The sequence below is a fragment of the Perissodus microlepis genome, chromosome 7 (genome assembly GCF_051167445.1).
Source record: "Perissodus microlepis isolate ML-2025 ecotype Zambia chromosome 7, ASM5116744v1, whole genome shotgun sequence".
Taxonomy (NCBI): Eukaryota; Metazoa; Chordata; class Actinopteri; order Cichliformes; family Cichlidae; genus Perissodus; species Perissodus microlepis.
Genome location: NC_140467.1, coordinates 59,563,372 through 59,580,877, shown reverse-complemented (window position 1 = coordinate 59,580,877; position 17,506 = coordinate 59,563,372). Strand labels below are relative to the sequence as shown.

Here is a 17,506-nt window from a genome sequence, read left to right as displayed (position 1 = left end):
GCAACATAAGGACGAATATTTCCCCAGAAATATAAAAATCCATTTGCAAATCTAAAAAGGCTCTTGTGCCAGATTTCAACAGACCCGTGTGCAACCTTGTTATTCAGTCTTTTGGTGATTAAACTCTCTCTGTTAAGAAATAGCTGCAATGCAGGTGTTTGTGTGTATTAGAAGCTAAAATAAAAGAAACAATTCACTGTTTCTTTGCAGAAGAAAATATAAGCAACACAGAGGAGACAGTCACACAAATGTCGCATGCATATGCATGCATAGACCGAAACTACTGGGTCTAAGTATGTAAATGAACTGACAAATAATAAGCACGGCATGTGCGGGATTACTCATATTATCCGTGCTGACAAGAAATCACTATAAAGGTCTGAGGTCAAGATCAAAGCGGAAATACTGTAGTTGTGAGAAATGGAGGTGACTATCTGCAGAGACCTTTTTTTCAATAAAGCCTGCACACTTAATTGAGAGATGCACAGAGGGAAATACTAATTTATTTTTTAGGAAGGGCCAAACTCACCACAGATGTTCATCACAGCCTGTGTGTTAAAATCATCTCCTTCCATCCACTCTGGAGCCCTCAACTGTGAACACACAAAAGCAACACTTTAAGATGGAATCATTCTGAGAATCTGCAAAGACAAAAACAAAGAAATCCCAAAACAAAGAAAATACAGACAGTAACTGTTGCCTGGACACATGCAGCAAACATCGTGTCATCTGGGTCAAGTGTTCAGGCGCAATAAACAGGAAGCCACTATTACAACTGCATGTATTGAAATACTGTAAGCTATTTAGGTCGCACCGTATCAGTTACATGACACGTAAATCAGACTGGTTGAGATGTGCCATGTGCATTCCAATTTTCCATCTACAACCCTGGCAAGTGTTTAAACTTCAGAGATGATGAAACCTTCCCAAGTGACTCTGAGCTGACTGAAGAAGGCCTGTTGTTAACAAGAGTTCTTGCTTAATTATTCAGTCATTTTCTGTAAAGGTTTCGATTAGATTTTTCGAGCACATGCATGAGCAAACAGGTGGCATGACTCATCAAGAGCCACACTAATGTTTCAGAGGAATGGGTGAAAAAAAAAAAAAAACCCCAAAAAAAACAATGTAAGCAAATGTATTTACTGTGACAACTGTAAGACACAAAGACTTCACATGAAGGATGTATCGAAGCCTCTAAACCAGGGGTGTCAAACTCAATTGCACAGGGGGCCAAAACTCAAGGCACACTTTAGGTCACGGGCCAAACAAGATAAACATTTATTGAACACACTAAAACAATGTTTTTTTAAACATATATATATGAATAAAAACAGACAGGAATATTATTCCAGATTAAATAAACTTAAAAAGATAAACTTTAACTTTAAATATTTTGCTCTTCATAAAAATATATCCTGTCAAAATTATGCAAGTTAGAAATATGAACATGCTGCCAAAAACCCCAGAAAAAAATAAATGAAAGCACACACAAGGTTGGAGCCGCATGTAGACGAAGCTGAGGCATTGCTTCAGGAATGGAACTAATAAACTGTGCGGGCCATTCAGTGTCGTACTTTCCCTTGAGTGTATCATTACACTGCAGCTCCATCTGAATCTGCACAGCTGCAGTTCAGCAAAGTCCGCTGACTTGGTTCAACATTACTTGGCAACAGGGAAAGTGAGGCAGGTTGCACTGGTGCATTTGTGACAGCTTCACTTGAAATGCCTTCACCGCATCATACATGCCATGTCCATGAGCTGACAGATTTCCTTGCTGAGCTCAAAAACTCTATTGAGAATTTTTATCCCAACTCAGCCAACGGACCTCTGTATGATAAGGAATGTCGGCAAACTCTGAATCTATTTCCCACATAAAAGACTGAAATTGACGGTGATTTAAACTTTTAGCTCAGATAAAATTTACAGTTTACGTTACGGTGATTATTACATGCTCCATTTTTAGGACTTTACCACACAGCCTTTCCTGGTGTGTGATGCAGTGATATGCTGTTAACTCACTGGTACAGTTCTCCTCCTGCATCTTTACTCACATCCTGCTGACTAGTTGCTTTTTTCACCGCACAACACCGGCGCTCCATCTGTTGTAAGTCCAACAAGTTTGTCCCAGTTAGCCTAGCATTCAGGAAGGAGGCCGCAGCGCTGCATTAGGGGATCTGTAGTTTGTATATTATTAGCGCCTCATATCGCCGGGCCATGCATAACAATAATAGTACATCTATATAAAATGATCGTGCGGGCCGGATATAAATGTACGCCGGGCCGGATGTGGCCCGCGGGCCTTGACTTTGACACGTGCTCTAAACGAACAAACCTTTGCTATTGAACGAGTTTGCCAAGTAAACGCACTATTCATACAGCTCCAGGTCAAAACAATATTTGCCTTGAAGAGGTTTATGCTGTAAGCTAAAGACTAGAGAAAAGCAAAGAGAAACCCAAAGATCAGATCATCCCGTATGGTTAAAGAACGCCTGTCAAAGAACTCCTTTGACAGGAAGAGACCTCCAGCACAACCAGGCTCAGGGAGTGGAGAGGTCAGGTGAAATAGAGGACAGAAAAGAGAAGTAAAGACGAATCTCTATCTCTCATGCTGATAAGAATTTCCACTTGTTTGTGCACAACTCTCCACTGCAACTCAACACCACAAAAAAAGGAAGTAGGCATCACCTCGTTACTCAGGAGTTCAGGATACGAAACAAGAACAAAACAAAGACAAAAAAAACAAGATATTCGATACCATTATCTATTCACTCAACCGCAAGCGGGTGTGTGCACTAAACCACTTGTTCAAGGCCAAGCATACCATTTAAATTTTTTGCAATGGGAGTGCTGTGTTTTTATAAGATGCTAAAAATGTCAGCAGCATGTGGAGGCGGTGAGCCTTTTTTCTGGGGTGAATGCTGATAAAGTTAAACAGCAGTCAGCCGGAATCAGATGCATGCAACATGTTACTGCTCTGAAAACATGACTCCTTTAAAACCAGATTTAGTCCTTAAATTGTGTAAGCAAATATAACAGAGGTGTATTAATACATAAGTTCACTGATAACTTAAATTGAACCACACACTACAAATATTACATGGAAATAAAAATAAATAAATATCACATTTTTAATGTCACACTTATTCCAAAGCAAATGCTGGCCTAGTTTTCAAATATGTTAATTATTTCTCCCACTAGAGCACTGTGAAGGAGGACTCCTTGGTTCAAATTCACATCTCTGAAATATGAGTAGGCACCTCCTACAGATGGCGTGCAGAGCGACTTCAGTTACCTGGACAGGAAACTGGAACAGGCTTCCTGGACGGGCCTGGTATCGTCTGAATCAGTCTGGTCTGCTCTGTTGTGATCTGGTCTGAGTCTGGTTTGATTCAGCCTGACCTAGTTTCATCCACTTTGAAGTGGTCTCCCCTTGTATGATCAGATCCTTAAGCAGCTGGGGCCCGTCTACATCTGCAGGGGGATGAAGAGAAATCTGTGAGTCAGGTGCAAAATCAATCTGTCGCCAATCTCTAAATGTAAGCAAAATGTATTCAAGTAACACACTCAAAATCCAGGGCTAAACATTCCTTCTGGTACGAGATAAAAGCCAACTACAAGCCACATTCTGCAAAATATTTCCTCATTAGTCCCAGCAAATTAATGAATCACTTTTTGGAGTATATCTCCTGCACAGATTCAAGCTCAGTTTCATTGTCAGTAGCTTTATATTAACTGGATACATTGCTTCAGAAAATGCCTGAGTGATGGAGGGGTTGGGAGAAGCGCAGCACATCAAGGTGGCAACACGGCTGCCAACATAGACCTGTATGAGATTTAAGAAAAAGTATTTTCCAACACGGTGAGCTACCCAGCTGTTTCCACTGTGCTATAGAAATGTGAGGAGTAACTGGGTAAAGATTCTACTTTACATTTATGAAAATGTCAAAATGACGTCTGTGTGCAGAGACAAGTTAGGGAGAAAGATCTTTTCAGCTTTAGTTAACAGGTGTATCCATCAATTCCAATCTTAAGAGTGTAATATTAATGAACCTTTATTAGAAAAAGTAGATGAAGATAGATGTAGAATGAGTGCCGATTGGGTTCATAAAACAACTATCTAATTTTCAGTAACAACACAATGTGAAACTCAAGATGCAGGCAGGAGAGTACTAGGTCAGGACGAGCTTGGTGAGCTCTTTTATTGGGACAAAGCCCTGGGCTAGAAGGGGAAAACCACTATGTCATGATTGAGCACTGAAAGGAACTGGTGCTGGAGTAAAAAGTGGGTCAGCCAATCTCTATGGTCTCTAACCAGCCAGCCTCGATTTCCATCCACCACCTACTTCTACTTCATCAGTGAGTCAGCAAGGCATTCTGCTTTGATTCCCTGTTGAACAGGGAAACACCCACTCAGACAGTCAGGAAGCAGGCAGAAAGCCCGTTCATACACGAAAGACGCATCCAGCCGGCAAGTCAGCTGCCAAATCTCCCAAATACTTCCACCATGGCCAGTGATGGAACATTTTTGTAAAGATGTGAAAAGATTTTACAAATATCAAATACACTACAAATTAATACTCGATGCTTCAAAGAGGGATGAACCGAAACCCTTGCACTCTCGTCTTCTCTTACCCAGAAAAATCAAAACTGTACACTGGCTTGTGCAAAGACCTCTGGTCAGTGAAATAAAATGGAATATTTTAACGACTGTTATTATATCCAGCTTCCTGTGATATTTAATAGTTTCAACCCCAACATGAGTCATTTAAAAAAAAATGTAAAAAATTATTACAGCTTTCAGAGCTCCACAGATGGAATCTGCAAGCATGACATAATTCTGTGGGTACGTGTAATGTGATTTCACTCAGCATTAACTCTTAACTGGTGACTTTTAAACTCATAAAGCTTTAAAATGTGGACACATTTTAAAGCTTTATGAGTTTTGAATGACCAATTTAATTAAAAAAATAAATAAAAAATCTAACTCACAGTACAATGCAATCCTTAGGACAAGCATCACAATACAGGCAATTCTGAAATATGCAAGAGACTACAATAAGTTGACCTGTAAAACAACCTGATATACAGGTACAACTATGTCAGACTTTAAGTCCCTGCACACTCACACAGGTGTTTTCTTTTAATTCTATTCGTGGGTGGAGCTATTCTGGGAATTTCTCTACGTGAGGTCACCAAATCTTACGTGCATAGTTGGGGTTTGTATTGTTGCAGCAGTCAGGGTGTAACAGCCTGTCTGCAAGGATGTGAAAGGGTTTACTGCATAGATTGAGTGCAGTGTGCTCACATTCAGCTTTTTACAGCCAAGAAATAACTGTGTGCCGAGTTTGAGTTTTTCATCATCACTAGGCAGGTCTTGCCAAACGATAACAATCCCCGCTACATTTTTAAACAAATGATAAACAACCGATTTAAATTTAAGCACTGCCAAGGAAGTAAAGTCTGGTTGTCAAGTCTCAGGGCTCAACAGTGCTGACCCAAGAAGACCCTAGCAGCGCTGTATGTGGAAATTATAATCTCAGATTCAGGGCAACAGGTCCAAGTAAGTGTCTGGATATGCTTGTTATCTAGAAAGACCTGTGCTTCTCTGGCGGCATGAGATTGCGCCCTGTCCAGCTGAAAAAAAGCACAGGTCAAGGTGCTGTCACAAAAATGGCCCGAGTACAGGTTGGAGCATTTCCATTGCGAACAATCAGATCACAGATGGTGCTCTCATGGATATGCATGGCTGCTGATACAGCTGGGACACTCATGCAGGCATCCGGCATGCCAACAGTCCAACCTCGGTTGATGGCGGCACTCATGACAATGCTGTGCACACACTGCTTTTTGTGTTCTGAGATGAGTGGCTAGAAAATGCAGAAATGTATATATTCTGTTCTTGTGCTGAGTAATATAGCAGTCTTTACTGCTGTTATTCAAATACAAAGGCATAAGCTTATGATGGAAAAAGTAATGAATTAATACTCTACAGCTGGAGAGTGTTCAACAGGGAAAACGTCATATAGTGCGAGTGTCAATAACTGCACCTTAACTGAGAGACATCTCAAATGGCAAAGAGATTATGCAATCACTCGAGCCAGTGCTGGTGGCGACAAACAACATGTGCAGTGACAAGAGCGAAACCAACTTTCACTTTTGAGTGACACAATAAGCACCAATCCTCTTTCCTCATAGTAATAATAGACCCCATCCATCAAGACCCATCACAATGATATGACAGCACCAGCAGCCCCAGACACCAGTTTTAAATCTTTGCTTTTCCTGTTGCCATGATATCTGAAATCTACTTTGACAGAAGGCAGGTAATTATTATAGATGGCCATGACATTGTATTGTAATAAATAAATATAAAGTAATAAATAGAAAGGCCATTACTAAACAATAGGGCTGGAACGATTAGTCGACTAGTCACGATTACGCTGACTATTAAAATCGTTGACGCGTCATTTGAAGCTTTGTAAGATCCTGAAAGACACAGGAATAAGTAGTAGGATTTAAGAGTGTAATAACAGACTGAAACAGCAGATGGCAGCACTGCATGTCCAGGGATGCCAGCTGCCGTTAAACCCCAAAGAAGAAGCAGCAGTGTCTGGTTTCATAGCTGTGTCCAAATTTAGCAGCCGCATCCTTCAGAGGCCACATTTGTAGGCCAATTACGTTACAGCGACGCGGCGAAGCCTGTCCAAATTCGAAGATTTCCCCAAACGTGGCTGAAAAATGCATTCTTCATTTCCCCAGATTTGAAGGATGGGTCAGGTGTATCCTTCGTGGCCCAAACTATTCCAGAATTCATAGCGTGGCCCAGCCAATTCCAGTTTTCAACAATGGCGGCAGCTAGTTAGTTTTAATATTACTCTTATTACTATTTCTGGGTCGCAAAATAAACTTTTAACATATTTTCAGGCGAGAATGTAGCTGTGTAGCTTCAAATATCTGCTCAGTTTATCAAGACATCACACATTTGCAAAAGTGCTCCGACGTTTTCGGAGACGTCTGTTACCCACCAGCTCAATAACTAGAGGGTTCAAGGCTCACTAGAGCCGGTGAGAACAGCAAACTCCCGGCACATCATTTTCAAACCCGCCGCAGTCTTTCGCTACTCAGGTTAAACATGATATAAAAGTCACTCAGATAATTTAAAAATGTTATTGTTTGGCTTTTTTTCAGTGTTTTATTTGTTCCTCAGTAAATCGGTTTGGCTGAGATTAAAGTTATAGTTTTTACACAGCTGAATAAACGTCAGACAGAGACCTGATTAAACAGAAGTGTGAAATGGTAGAGAATTTACTCCAGTGTCCTGTTATATTTCACATAGAAAGAACAGATGGCCGAGTTTATTAAACTCCACCGAGACAATCTGAAAAATTCATTAAAAGTTTAATAAACTGTCATCTTGTTTTCATTTTTAGTTATCACATACCTTAAACACTTCAAGCTGTAAGCTAATGATAGTTATATAAGAGCAGACGCATGCTGGTGCAATAAGCTGTATGTTTTACGTCCAATGGATGCATAATCTGATTAGTCGACTAATCGGTGACTAGTCGACTATCAAAATAATCGTTTGTGGCAGCCCTACTAAACAATATAGTGTCCATCATTTTACAATGACAAAGTTATTCACAAGAGGAAAACATTCATAAAATCTTCACAAAAGTGGTCGTCCAAGCAAATTCACCCCAAGGTCAGAGAAACTTCTCAGTTAACAGTTAAATGTTAAAATTCATAACAGTAAAATTAGAAAGACTGAACAAATACAGCTTATTTTCAAGGGTTTTCAAACACCTAATCTCTCTAAAAAGAACATGGAGAATGACTTAGATTAGCAAAATTACATCTGAGCAAACCACATGACTTCTGGAACAATGTTCATTGGACATTGAAAATGTCTGGCCAAAATCCACAGCACCACATTTGTCAAAACCAAACCACAGCATATCGGCACAAACACTTCATACCTGAAGGGGTGATGATGTGGGCACCTTGCAGTAATTGAGGCAACCACGAGCTCCTTTGTAAGCAAAGTATTCTTGAGCCCAATGTGAGGCCATCTGTCCCAACAAGCTACTGAACCATGGGGTATACTCAGTTTTTACTTTAGTTTTTGTTAAATAAATGACAGTGCAATATGTTGTGAGTTGTTCCTCAACACAAACTGTATTTAAAAAAATTTAGAAGTTGATGAGGACCAGATGATTGTTTATTATCTCCCTAACGTGACAATTGAAAAGAGGGTGTACTTTATTTTTTCACTTGTGACTGTAAGTCAATTTTGAGTACAAAAGCAGTAACTAACAAGTTTCCTGTTTCCACATGTAGTGGAAACTGTTTTCTTGCATATTTTTTTGCATATTTATAAGCTGGCATTTTTGTTGGAGCTTGTTGAAGTAGCAGAATAAATGTATGGTGTATAGAATAGGACAGCTGGGTTAGACTTCCAACACCCTTGTGACCCTGATCTGGACAAGCATAAGAAGATGGATGGATGCATGGATGGATGCTTCGAATCCCTTATGCAATCTATATGCAATGGGGAATAATGAGCAATATGTGCAGAAAGAATCCTTGGGATTTCAAGAAAATTGACCAATCAAGCCTGATAATATACAGGCCTGAAAAACCTGCATATTTGGAGACCAAAATTAGTCCAGCCAAGGATAAGGTTAAGTTTCCTTTTAAACATACTTAAACATACACCTGAGAACATTTTGTTTTTTGAGAAATTAGATTTTAATTTATTTAATATCAGGAAAAATTACATTAAATTGCATTATTTGAAGTACAATGGAAAAAATGGGTTTTTTTATGTATTGTATTTACACGAGTTAAAATCATTTGGCTTGTTATCTCTACTTGTGTCTCTTTATTTAGATAAACACATTTATTGATCAATTTTCCTTTCAATCCCAACAATTCTTTACCTTTTACCTTTTTTAAACCACAGAAGCTTACAGGGGAGAAATAAGTAAGTGTCAAGCATCGTATCTTCTTAGTTACATGCAAGGGTTTCCTGATGGATGTGGAACCTCTCTGTTTAGTCAATGACATGGCTCGTTAGGTTTGTCCGGCCAAAGCATATGGCCAGTTACTGTGGCCAACATCTCCTATTGGGAATTAGACAGGAGGCATGTTTATTAAACTTGGCAGGGTGCCTTGGTTACATCCATCCATCCATTTTCTTAACTGCTTATCCTACTTAGGGAAATGGGGTGGAGCTATCATAAGATGAGAGGCACACACTGGACAGGTTGCCAGACCATCACAGGGCCGACACAGAGATAGACAACCACACAATCTCTCACCTGCAGTCACAAGTAAACTTAACATGCATATCTTTGGACTTTGGGAAGAAGTGGGAGTACCCGGAAGAAGCCCATGTAGGCACATAAAGAATGTGTAAACTCCACAAAGAAAGACCTCAGCAGATCAGAAGATCCAAACTTTGTTGTGAGGCATCCGCGCTAAAAACTACACCTCCATGCCATGTCCTTTATTATTATTCATTACTGACAATGCTATTCACCCCTTAAGAAGAGCATTTTCAGTAGCTCTCATACATTCACCTCTAAATAAACTGTGTCCCATAATCTCATTTAAGCAAGCCTCACCAATTGGAACTTTTCTTGAGCACTTGTGGGCTCTTATGTTGAAGAATTATCCAAATGAATATTCATTACAATGGTTAACAGGAAATAACAGCTACATGTGTAGGATCACAACTTAAATCTCATTAAAAAAATATGTTTAATAAGTTTACTAAGGTTGCCCTAAAATAAGGTTTTAAAAAGCTTTTCCCCCACTAACATTATACTTCTACCACAATATTAGGCATTGAAGAATTTTCCACATACATTTTAATACAAGACACTTTTAGTGTGACAGTCTCTCTCACATAATTACTTAGAATGACCTCTAGTTAATCTAAATTAGCATCCACATAGTTATGACAAGAATCTTTTTCTCTATAACGTTTTATATCATACAGTTTCCTCATAGAAACCAGAAGTTTGTCATCTAGCCTTCATGATCAACAGGATGGTTAACTGCAACCCTTCTGAGTCATCACAACAAATGTCTGCTGTAAAAATGTCTTTGTGGCTACATATATCCGTACTGATAGGATCTGATATAGGTTGCTACCTGGCTAGAAACAAAAACAAAGACACAGTCTGAAGTTCACAGCAAGTGCCTTTCATGTGGTGAAACAGTTAATGGATAATCTACTCAAGGCAGGCATGAGAAACTACAAAAACACAAGGTGCACCTGTCAAACTAACACACAAGACAGTAATCCAACAAAAAAAAAGATTAACAGCAAACTGCCTTTACACAACGTCCAAAGGTTTAATATGAAGTATCCCCAAATAGATCCATAAACCCTGCGTACTAAAAAAAGGCTTCAGTGTGGTGAGAGTGACTCAGATGATGAATCAACAGTGACAACCAACTGTTTCCTATCCTGCTCAAGACCATTTCATATCCTCCCAGTCAAAACCAGCTGGTCCTCAGCAGGACCCGCCTCGGTATTCTGAAACCTGGTATGACATGCAAGGAGACCTGCATGCTCATTGGCTAACACCTAATCCTCATGTCTGTCTCTAATAATGACAGTACATTAGAAAATGGATTTGACGTCTTACTCAATGTGACCTGAAATTAGTTGCTGTGCCCATAAACACATGAAGAAAGTGTTTATTGATGCCAGGCCAGAGGGCTGTTTTCCCTTAGACTTATACAGGACAGGAAGGCTTTTCTACAACCACAGGTATCGCCCTCTGGTGCTGATTAGCCTTGCCAGCTGACATCCCTGGACATTAGGCCTTCTGCACTTGTTTCACTTTTAAGCCACGTCCACCCTTTATGATGCCCAAGATGTGTAACAACAAACAACTAAAATCGTCACTCACTCAGCTTTCGAGCGGTTTGGTTAGGTTTTGTTTCGGATTTTATATTATCTATCACACCCCATATCCTCCTTCTTAAATAATACACTAATTACATGCATAGTATAACCACAACCCAATCAAATAGTCTTTGATCAACCACAGCAGAGACACCTAGCGGTGGCCACATTTCCACAGCAAGTGCATACACCGTCGCGATACTTAAAACAAGCACAGGTCTCCAAATAAATAGAAGAATAGCACAGTACCGTTGAGGCCTTTTAAAGAGACAAGCAATGGAGGATTTGAAGTTACCGGAGCAGGATAGATGCTGCTGAGTATACCCACCAAGGCCCGTTTTACACAGCTAGTGTGCTAGCACTGGAGCTTTACTCACTTGGGTCACGTTCAGTTAATAAACTGAAAGCCACTGACCGGCACTTACCTACGCCCGAGCTTCCTCTAAGTCCCGGCGATTCCTGGCACCACTTAAACCAACCCCGCCAAACTAAAGGCGTTTTCCGCACTTTTTGACCATAACGGCATTTCTCCCCCGTCTGCTAACATTAGCATACAGCTCACTGCTAGCTACTGACTGTCAAGACTTGGCCAGCAAAGCTAAAGTCCCTCCTCCTGCTCTAGAAAACCACACTGACATGACCACAGCGCTGGGAAAACATCGACGATATCCATCACAGACTGAAGCCCAGCAAAGTCACACAGACGCGGCGTCAACAAACATATCCTCGTTCTTGTGTTATACTTACAAAAGATCCAGGGAGACTAATCCATCCATTGAACGCCGCTGGTAATATGTAATAGCAACACACAGAAGTGTGACATAAACGATTTTCAATCGGTGACCCAGTTTCTCTTCACCGTCATGCCTGTCGGACCACTAACCTAGTTTTTCAACCAATAGCGTTTGCCCTACCGTCGTAGGTGTCCTGTCAGCCAATCAGACGCGAGTTCAGGCTGGGAAACAATGACCGACGTGCTCGTTAGCCAATGACGGTCGGAGATGAAGGGAATGCAGACGCTAGCCGTGTGTGAGCCGTAGGCCAGAGTCCAATCCGTCCACTGCGCCCTCCCACTTCGTGACGAACCTAACCTCTCTTCTCATTTCACAGGTTGTCCTGGAGGTTATTCTGCTCCGTAACTAGTGTTCAGAAAAAATCCCATTTAATTTAATATTTTTTCATCATTTTAGAAAAAACATTAATGTACTTTTTATTCAATTTTTTTCTCTGACATTTTCATTTACTACAGAAATATTTGCTTAAGACAGTGGCTTAACTTGATGTGACATATCAAGTCCTTCTCAAGTTCCACAACCACAAATGCAAATTTATGACTCAATTTTTCTTGTTTGTTTATCACGAAACTTCATTTCAATTATTTGATTCTGTTTTGTTACTTTTGGTCTTTCTTAACAGCCTGAAATAAATTTTTTTGAAACAAAGTTTGTAGATCCTGGAGTCCAGACACCACACCAAAATGCAGATGGAAAAAGGTGAGCAAGAGACACCAAAAGAGGGGAACAGAACAAAAGGAATTACTTAACCTAAGGGATTTTCCTATTTCTCTCATTTCTGCCTCCTCTCTCCTCCGTTCTTCTCACCGTAATCCGAAAACACATTTCATTACACATTTTGAAGGACATTTCAATTCCTAAAGTGCATTTGGTCCAGTAACGAATTGGGGAATGACATGGGACTCAGTATACCACTGATTGTTCCTCTTACTCTAAATCACAGACATTAAGTTGGTGCAGCATTGTTACTTGTGTGAGTACAAGAAAATAATTATTATAATATGATGTGTTAAATTTGTTTAGATCACTTCTAGAATAAGGAAGGATTGGTCTGTGTTTTAGTTTGGCTTAGCTGTAGGCCTGAGAGTGTGTGTAATTGTTTAGAGAGAAAGGAATTTATGGACACTGGGGGTCTGGTGTCATAAAAGGAGACAGGAAGCTACAGTTGGGGGTTGCTGATGCTGATGCTTGTACCTTTAATAAAAACGCATAATTGTTATAACTTAGAAGTAGGTTTGCAGGAGACTCTCCACATGCTTATCTGTAAATGTAAAACAACAAGAGGCCAATGGCCCAGTGGATGCAGAGTGGGGGTCTCAGTGTTTGTAATATGTTAACTCTGTTTTGTATGTTGTCTAAAGGAATCTGGTGTAGCTTGGGTGAGGAGATTACTTTTGACCGGCAGGAAGTCACAGACACATACACACACACAGTGCTTTAACTGTTACGCACCCACACCCACATGCACACTCACTCACGTGCACACACATACACACGGGTACGCACACACACAGGCACTCACGTGCTCGTGCATACACACAGACACACAGAATTTGCAGCACACCATGGGGGTTTTATGATGGGGTCACTTTTAAAGCTGGCTGTAACTAACAAAGAGGCGGAAGATTTGCAGAGGGACACCGGCCTTGCACGTCTCCCCTTCTAGAAGATGCATGCTTAAATGAAGATGAATAAAGATGAATAAAGGTTTTGTGAAATAACTACTGAGTTCCGGTGCCGTCTCTGGATGCCTGAGGAATAAAAAGAACCGGGGTAAAACTGATTTCGTAACACATGAAACTATGATAATGAAACTAATTGTGCAAAAGAAGATTGTGGCTTTTTTCAGGTGGGTGTCTCCTGTACTTCAAAAGTTATGAAGGTAAAAAAAAAAAAAGAGCTGGACCCATTTATATAATATACTATATACACTATACAACCCACCTTTCAGAAGTAGTTAATTTAATATGGAGTAACTATTTTCTGGAATTGAGACATTCTTGAAGATGAAGTTCAAGTAGTACAGAGGGTACAGGAAACACAGGCTGTATCCCAATTCAGGGTCTGCAGCCGTAAAGGCCGCATTTTAAGGCCGATTACGTCACAGCGACGCGACGAAGGCTGTCCCAATTCAAAGGCTGCTCGAAATGCGGCCCTCAAATGTATCCTTCATCCCCCTTAATTTTAAGGATGTGGCGGTGTAGACTTCATGGCCCAACATATCCCAGACTTCATAGCGCGGCGGTGGGTGTGGATAATTTTGCCGAAAAAAACGGCTGAATCGGAGCGGCCAAAGAGTAAACTTTTAAAAGTAAGTACTGAATATTATGTAACTTATTTATGTGCTAGTGATGGTAAATTCGATTATTTTTACTGAATCGAGTTTTAATGAGTCACTCACCAAAGTGAATCGGGTTTCTTGAGTCACTGAGTCAGTTGACCAGAGAGTGCAAAAATGTATATTTTCACTCAAACTTAATTTGTTTCTCTTTTAATGTAAATCCTACTGCTGAGATGAATGATTGTAAAAGAAAACAACTATTTTATAGAGCAAAAAAAAAAATCTAAAGGGAACATTTTTATTTTATTTTAGTAGTATTTTCCTTAAATGTGTCAAATATATATTTTCTCATCTAAATGTGCACTGAGCTGTGAGCCAGGGGGCGGTAATGCGCCTTAACATTGGTTGCCAACCAAGAAGAAGAAGAAGAAGCTGTGAGCCAGGAGGGAGGAGGTGATACACCAAAAGGACACCGAGGCTCCGAGAAGAGAATGCAGTCTATTATACTTGCTTTCTTTTTTATGGCCAGCAGAGGGCGACTTGTGGAGTTACAAAAAGAAAGCTGTATAGAAGCTGAAACACTTTCCTGATGACATCATAAGCTCAATCACTAGTGTTAAGCTAAATTTAAGTTAAATTTAAGATGTTCATTTTTTAAATGAAGAGGGCTTTACTGTATAATTCCCATGCTGGTTACCTGTGAGTGTGCAGTATACCTCTAATTGAGTTTCTCAGTCAGATCTGCCTCTTGCTCGTCACCTCAGTTTTAAAACATTACCTTTTGACTTCATAACAGAACTGTACTAAAAGAATCATAGCATAATTAACAAATACATCAAAAATACTTGGAAAAGTGAGAATCAGAAAGCCTGGAGAAACAGCCTGCAGAGGTAAACTACAGCCTACAGAGACACAGACATATAGACTGATGGAGACAGCCAGTCTAACAACGGGTTGTCTTGACTGTGAAGAAGGAGTCAGTAATTACACTCTTACACTGCTGTGTGTTGATGGCATGGATGATTTATTTATTGTCTACTTATTTTTCCTGTATAGAATGAAGTGTATGCTCTGGGGTATTAGTGACAGCAGACACATGCACCAATTTAGACAATAATGCATGTTAGTAATAAATTACTGTTGCAAAACTATGTTTATATTTTCTACCAAAAACGGTTTGAATGGAATGAGAAACATTAACTTTCATGAATTCTTCCACTCCCAGAGACCCCTCAGACATGATCTCAAATGCCTGTTTATGCCATCCGATCCGTCAAACACCTTCATACAGTTCATCAACAGCAGATGGCAGAGGCTTTCACACTACAAACATTAGAAACAGGATCTAAACTTAAAGGGGAAATTAAAGTAATATATAGTACTGACAGTGGTATGAAATCAATTTAAGGTGAAAAGCTGTGACACATTCTAACTTTTTTTTTTTTAAAGGAATAAACAAGGCTATTTTCAGATATTACTGGATATCTTAATTTTCTTTTTTTAACGGCCAAAACAGGGAACAAACCAGGGGCCAGCTATGCAGCTACTGCTTCTGCTGCAATGCAGTTTATGCTATCTCCTCTGCTTGGTTCAGTGACTGCCAAATCCTGATGGAAAAAAAATTCAACCAAAAACAGGGAGGCCAAAACATCAAAACTGGTCTGACACTACTAACTATATTTAAAAATTCTGGTGGATGATTTCAATATTCTTCTGGATTTAAAAAAGCAATGCTCAAGTAGAAGTGAAATTCTTGTGTTGCAGATGTAAATGTAACTGTCGTACATATGAGTTAGAGTTTAGACTAAAATCAATATGAGCTAAAGATAAATAGCTGCAAACAGAGGTGGGCTCAGGTTTGAGTCAAAAAGACTTTTTTATTAATCAGTTTCAACGCTTCTCTTCTTCACGATTAGATTTGTAGTTGTATTTTTGATCATGTAGCACTGTTTGGCTTTATTTTTTAGGACGTTTATAATCTTGGTGATCCTTAAATAAACAAACAGTGTTATCCCCCCCCCCCTTTTTGTAATATTATGATTTGGCATCGGCAATCAAAGAAGTTTTCACCAGTAAGTCTTTTGGGATTCAAGTCATTGGATTTTAAAACAGTTTAATAATATAATGGAATTAAAAGACTATATTTCCGGATGACTGACAAAAATGCACTTTTTTCCTAATTAAAATATTGCCTTATTTAGCGATTTTACTTCATTTTGAATTTATTAAATACAGGACGAAGATTAAAAAAAAACAAAAAACGGTCCGTGAGTCGTTTGGTACCGGTGTTATTTGGCGTTGGTGTTGTGCGCATGCGCCGCGTCTGCGCAGAAACATTGGGTAGGATGTTTTTCCAGGTAGGATGGATTCCCAGAACACCGGCCTGCGATAACTTAAGCTCGGGTGTGAAATTTATGATTTTCCCGTGTGATATGAATAAACATTCTTTGGTTTTGGTACCGGTTTTATTTTGTTATATTTATCCGCGACACCTTAAACACCGGTCAGTGAAAATACTGTCGGACATAAACAGGTCCGTGGAGGAAAAAAGGTTGAGGATCGCTGTTCTAGTGCTTCTGTAATGAGGTCAGAGGAAAAGTGTGTGTCTGACTGTGAGCACCAGCAGGTGGTGATATTGCTCTACTTACAGATGAAGTGCTCACAAATGGAAAGCGTGACATCTTTCTTTGTAATTGTTTTGTCCATGTTGCACCGTTACAACCTATGTTTTTAAGTGTGCATGCAGAGTCACCGCTCTACAGGCAAGAGAAAATATAGATATATCTTTTTAAAATTCCGTTCATTTTCTTTGGTCGAGTTTTATATAACAGATGTTTAAGTTGAATATTTTATTAATTTAAAATACACTTTTTCCCTTGAAGAAGTTGAATTAGTACTCCCAGTTTTGCCAGAGTATTTTTTTTAACACATCTTTTCTGCTACGTACGTGACAAATGTCTGCTCTTTTGCCCCCTCTGCTGTATTATATGTTGTCACATTGACAATTTATTACACTATTATATCTTGTTCATACAAATTCATTACAACAGTTGGAATTTTCTAAATCCATAATTTATAGCAACACACCATCAGCCCTTTAATGAAAACAAACTATCAAAAGCACTGACAAATCATGTAAATGTTAATTAAAATTACATTTTATATTTCATGTCATAACCTGATCAACAGCCTGTTGATTATGCGGCTGTAATAACATCTGCTTCATATCCAGGTATTGTGTTGCATGAAGAACATAGATTTTATATCCAGATTATGAGCTATATAACTGTTTAAAGTTAACTATAGTTTAATTTGCATTTTTATGCACATTTGTTTGTTTTGCCAGCATTTAGGATAGTCATCATTTTTAATTTTTTACTTTGGGTAATATGAGACAGCCTCCAGCCTGAACTCGATAAGAGATGAGTGGAAGAAATTTTTCCTCAGTCACAGAAGGGAGTTATACTGGATCCCCTTCCCAGCAAAAAACACAAAAACAAACGAAAA

General features: G+C 39.4%; 1 protein-coding gene across 2 annotated transcripts in view; it reads right to left on the bottom strand.

Moving 5' to 3' along the window:
- The window catches only part of LOC146384357 (basic helix-loop-helix ARNT-like protein 1), a 30,907-nt gene extending 19,086 nt beyond the window's left edge, over positions 1-11,821 (bottom strand). Inside the window, exons 1-3 of one of the 2 annotated variants that reach the window (XM_084936314.1) lie at positions 11,672-11,821; positions 3,293-3,471; positions 530-593 (exon numbers count right to left, since the gene is read on the bottom strand). In XM_084936314.1, the coding sequence (XP_084792440.1) occupies positions 530-575 (46 nt within the window). In that variant the 5' untranslated portion in view covers positions 576-593; positions 3,293-3,471; positions 11,672-11,821. Of the gene's footprint in view, positions 1-529; positions 594-3,292; positions 3,472-11,349; positions 11,635-11,671 lie in introns of those variants that run through there. The other variant, XM_084936315.1, reaches the window with a different exon arrangement.
- Positions 11,822-17,506: the final 5,685 nt, after the last annotated feature.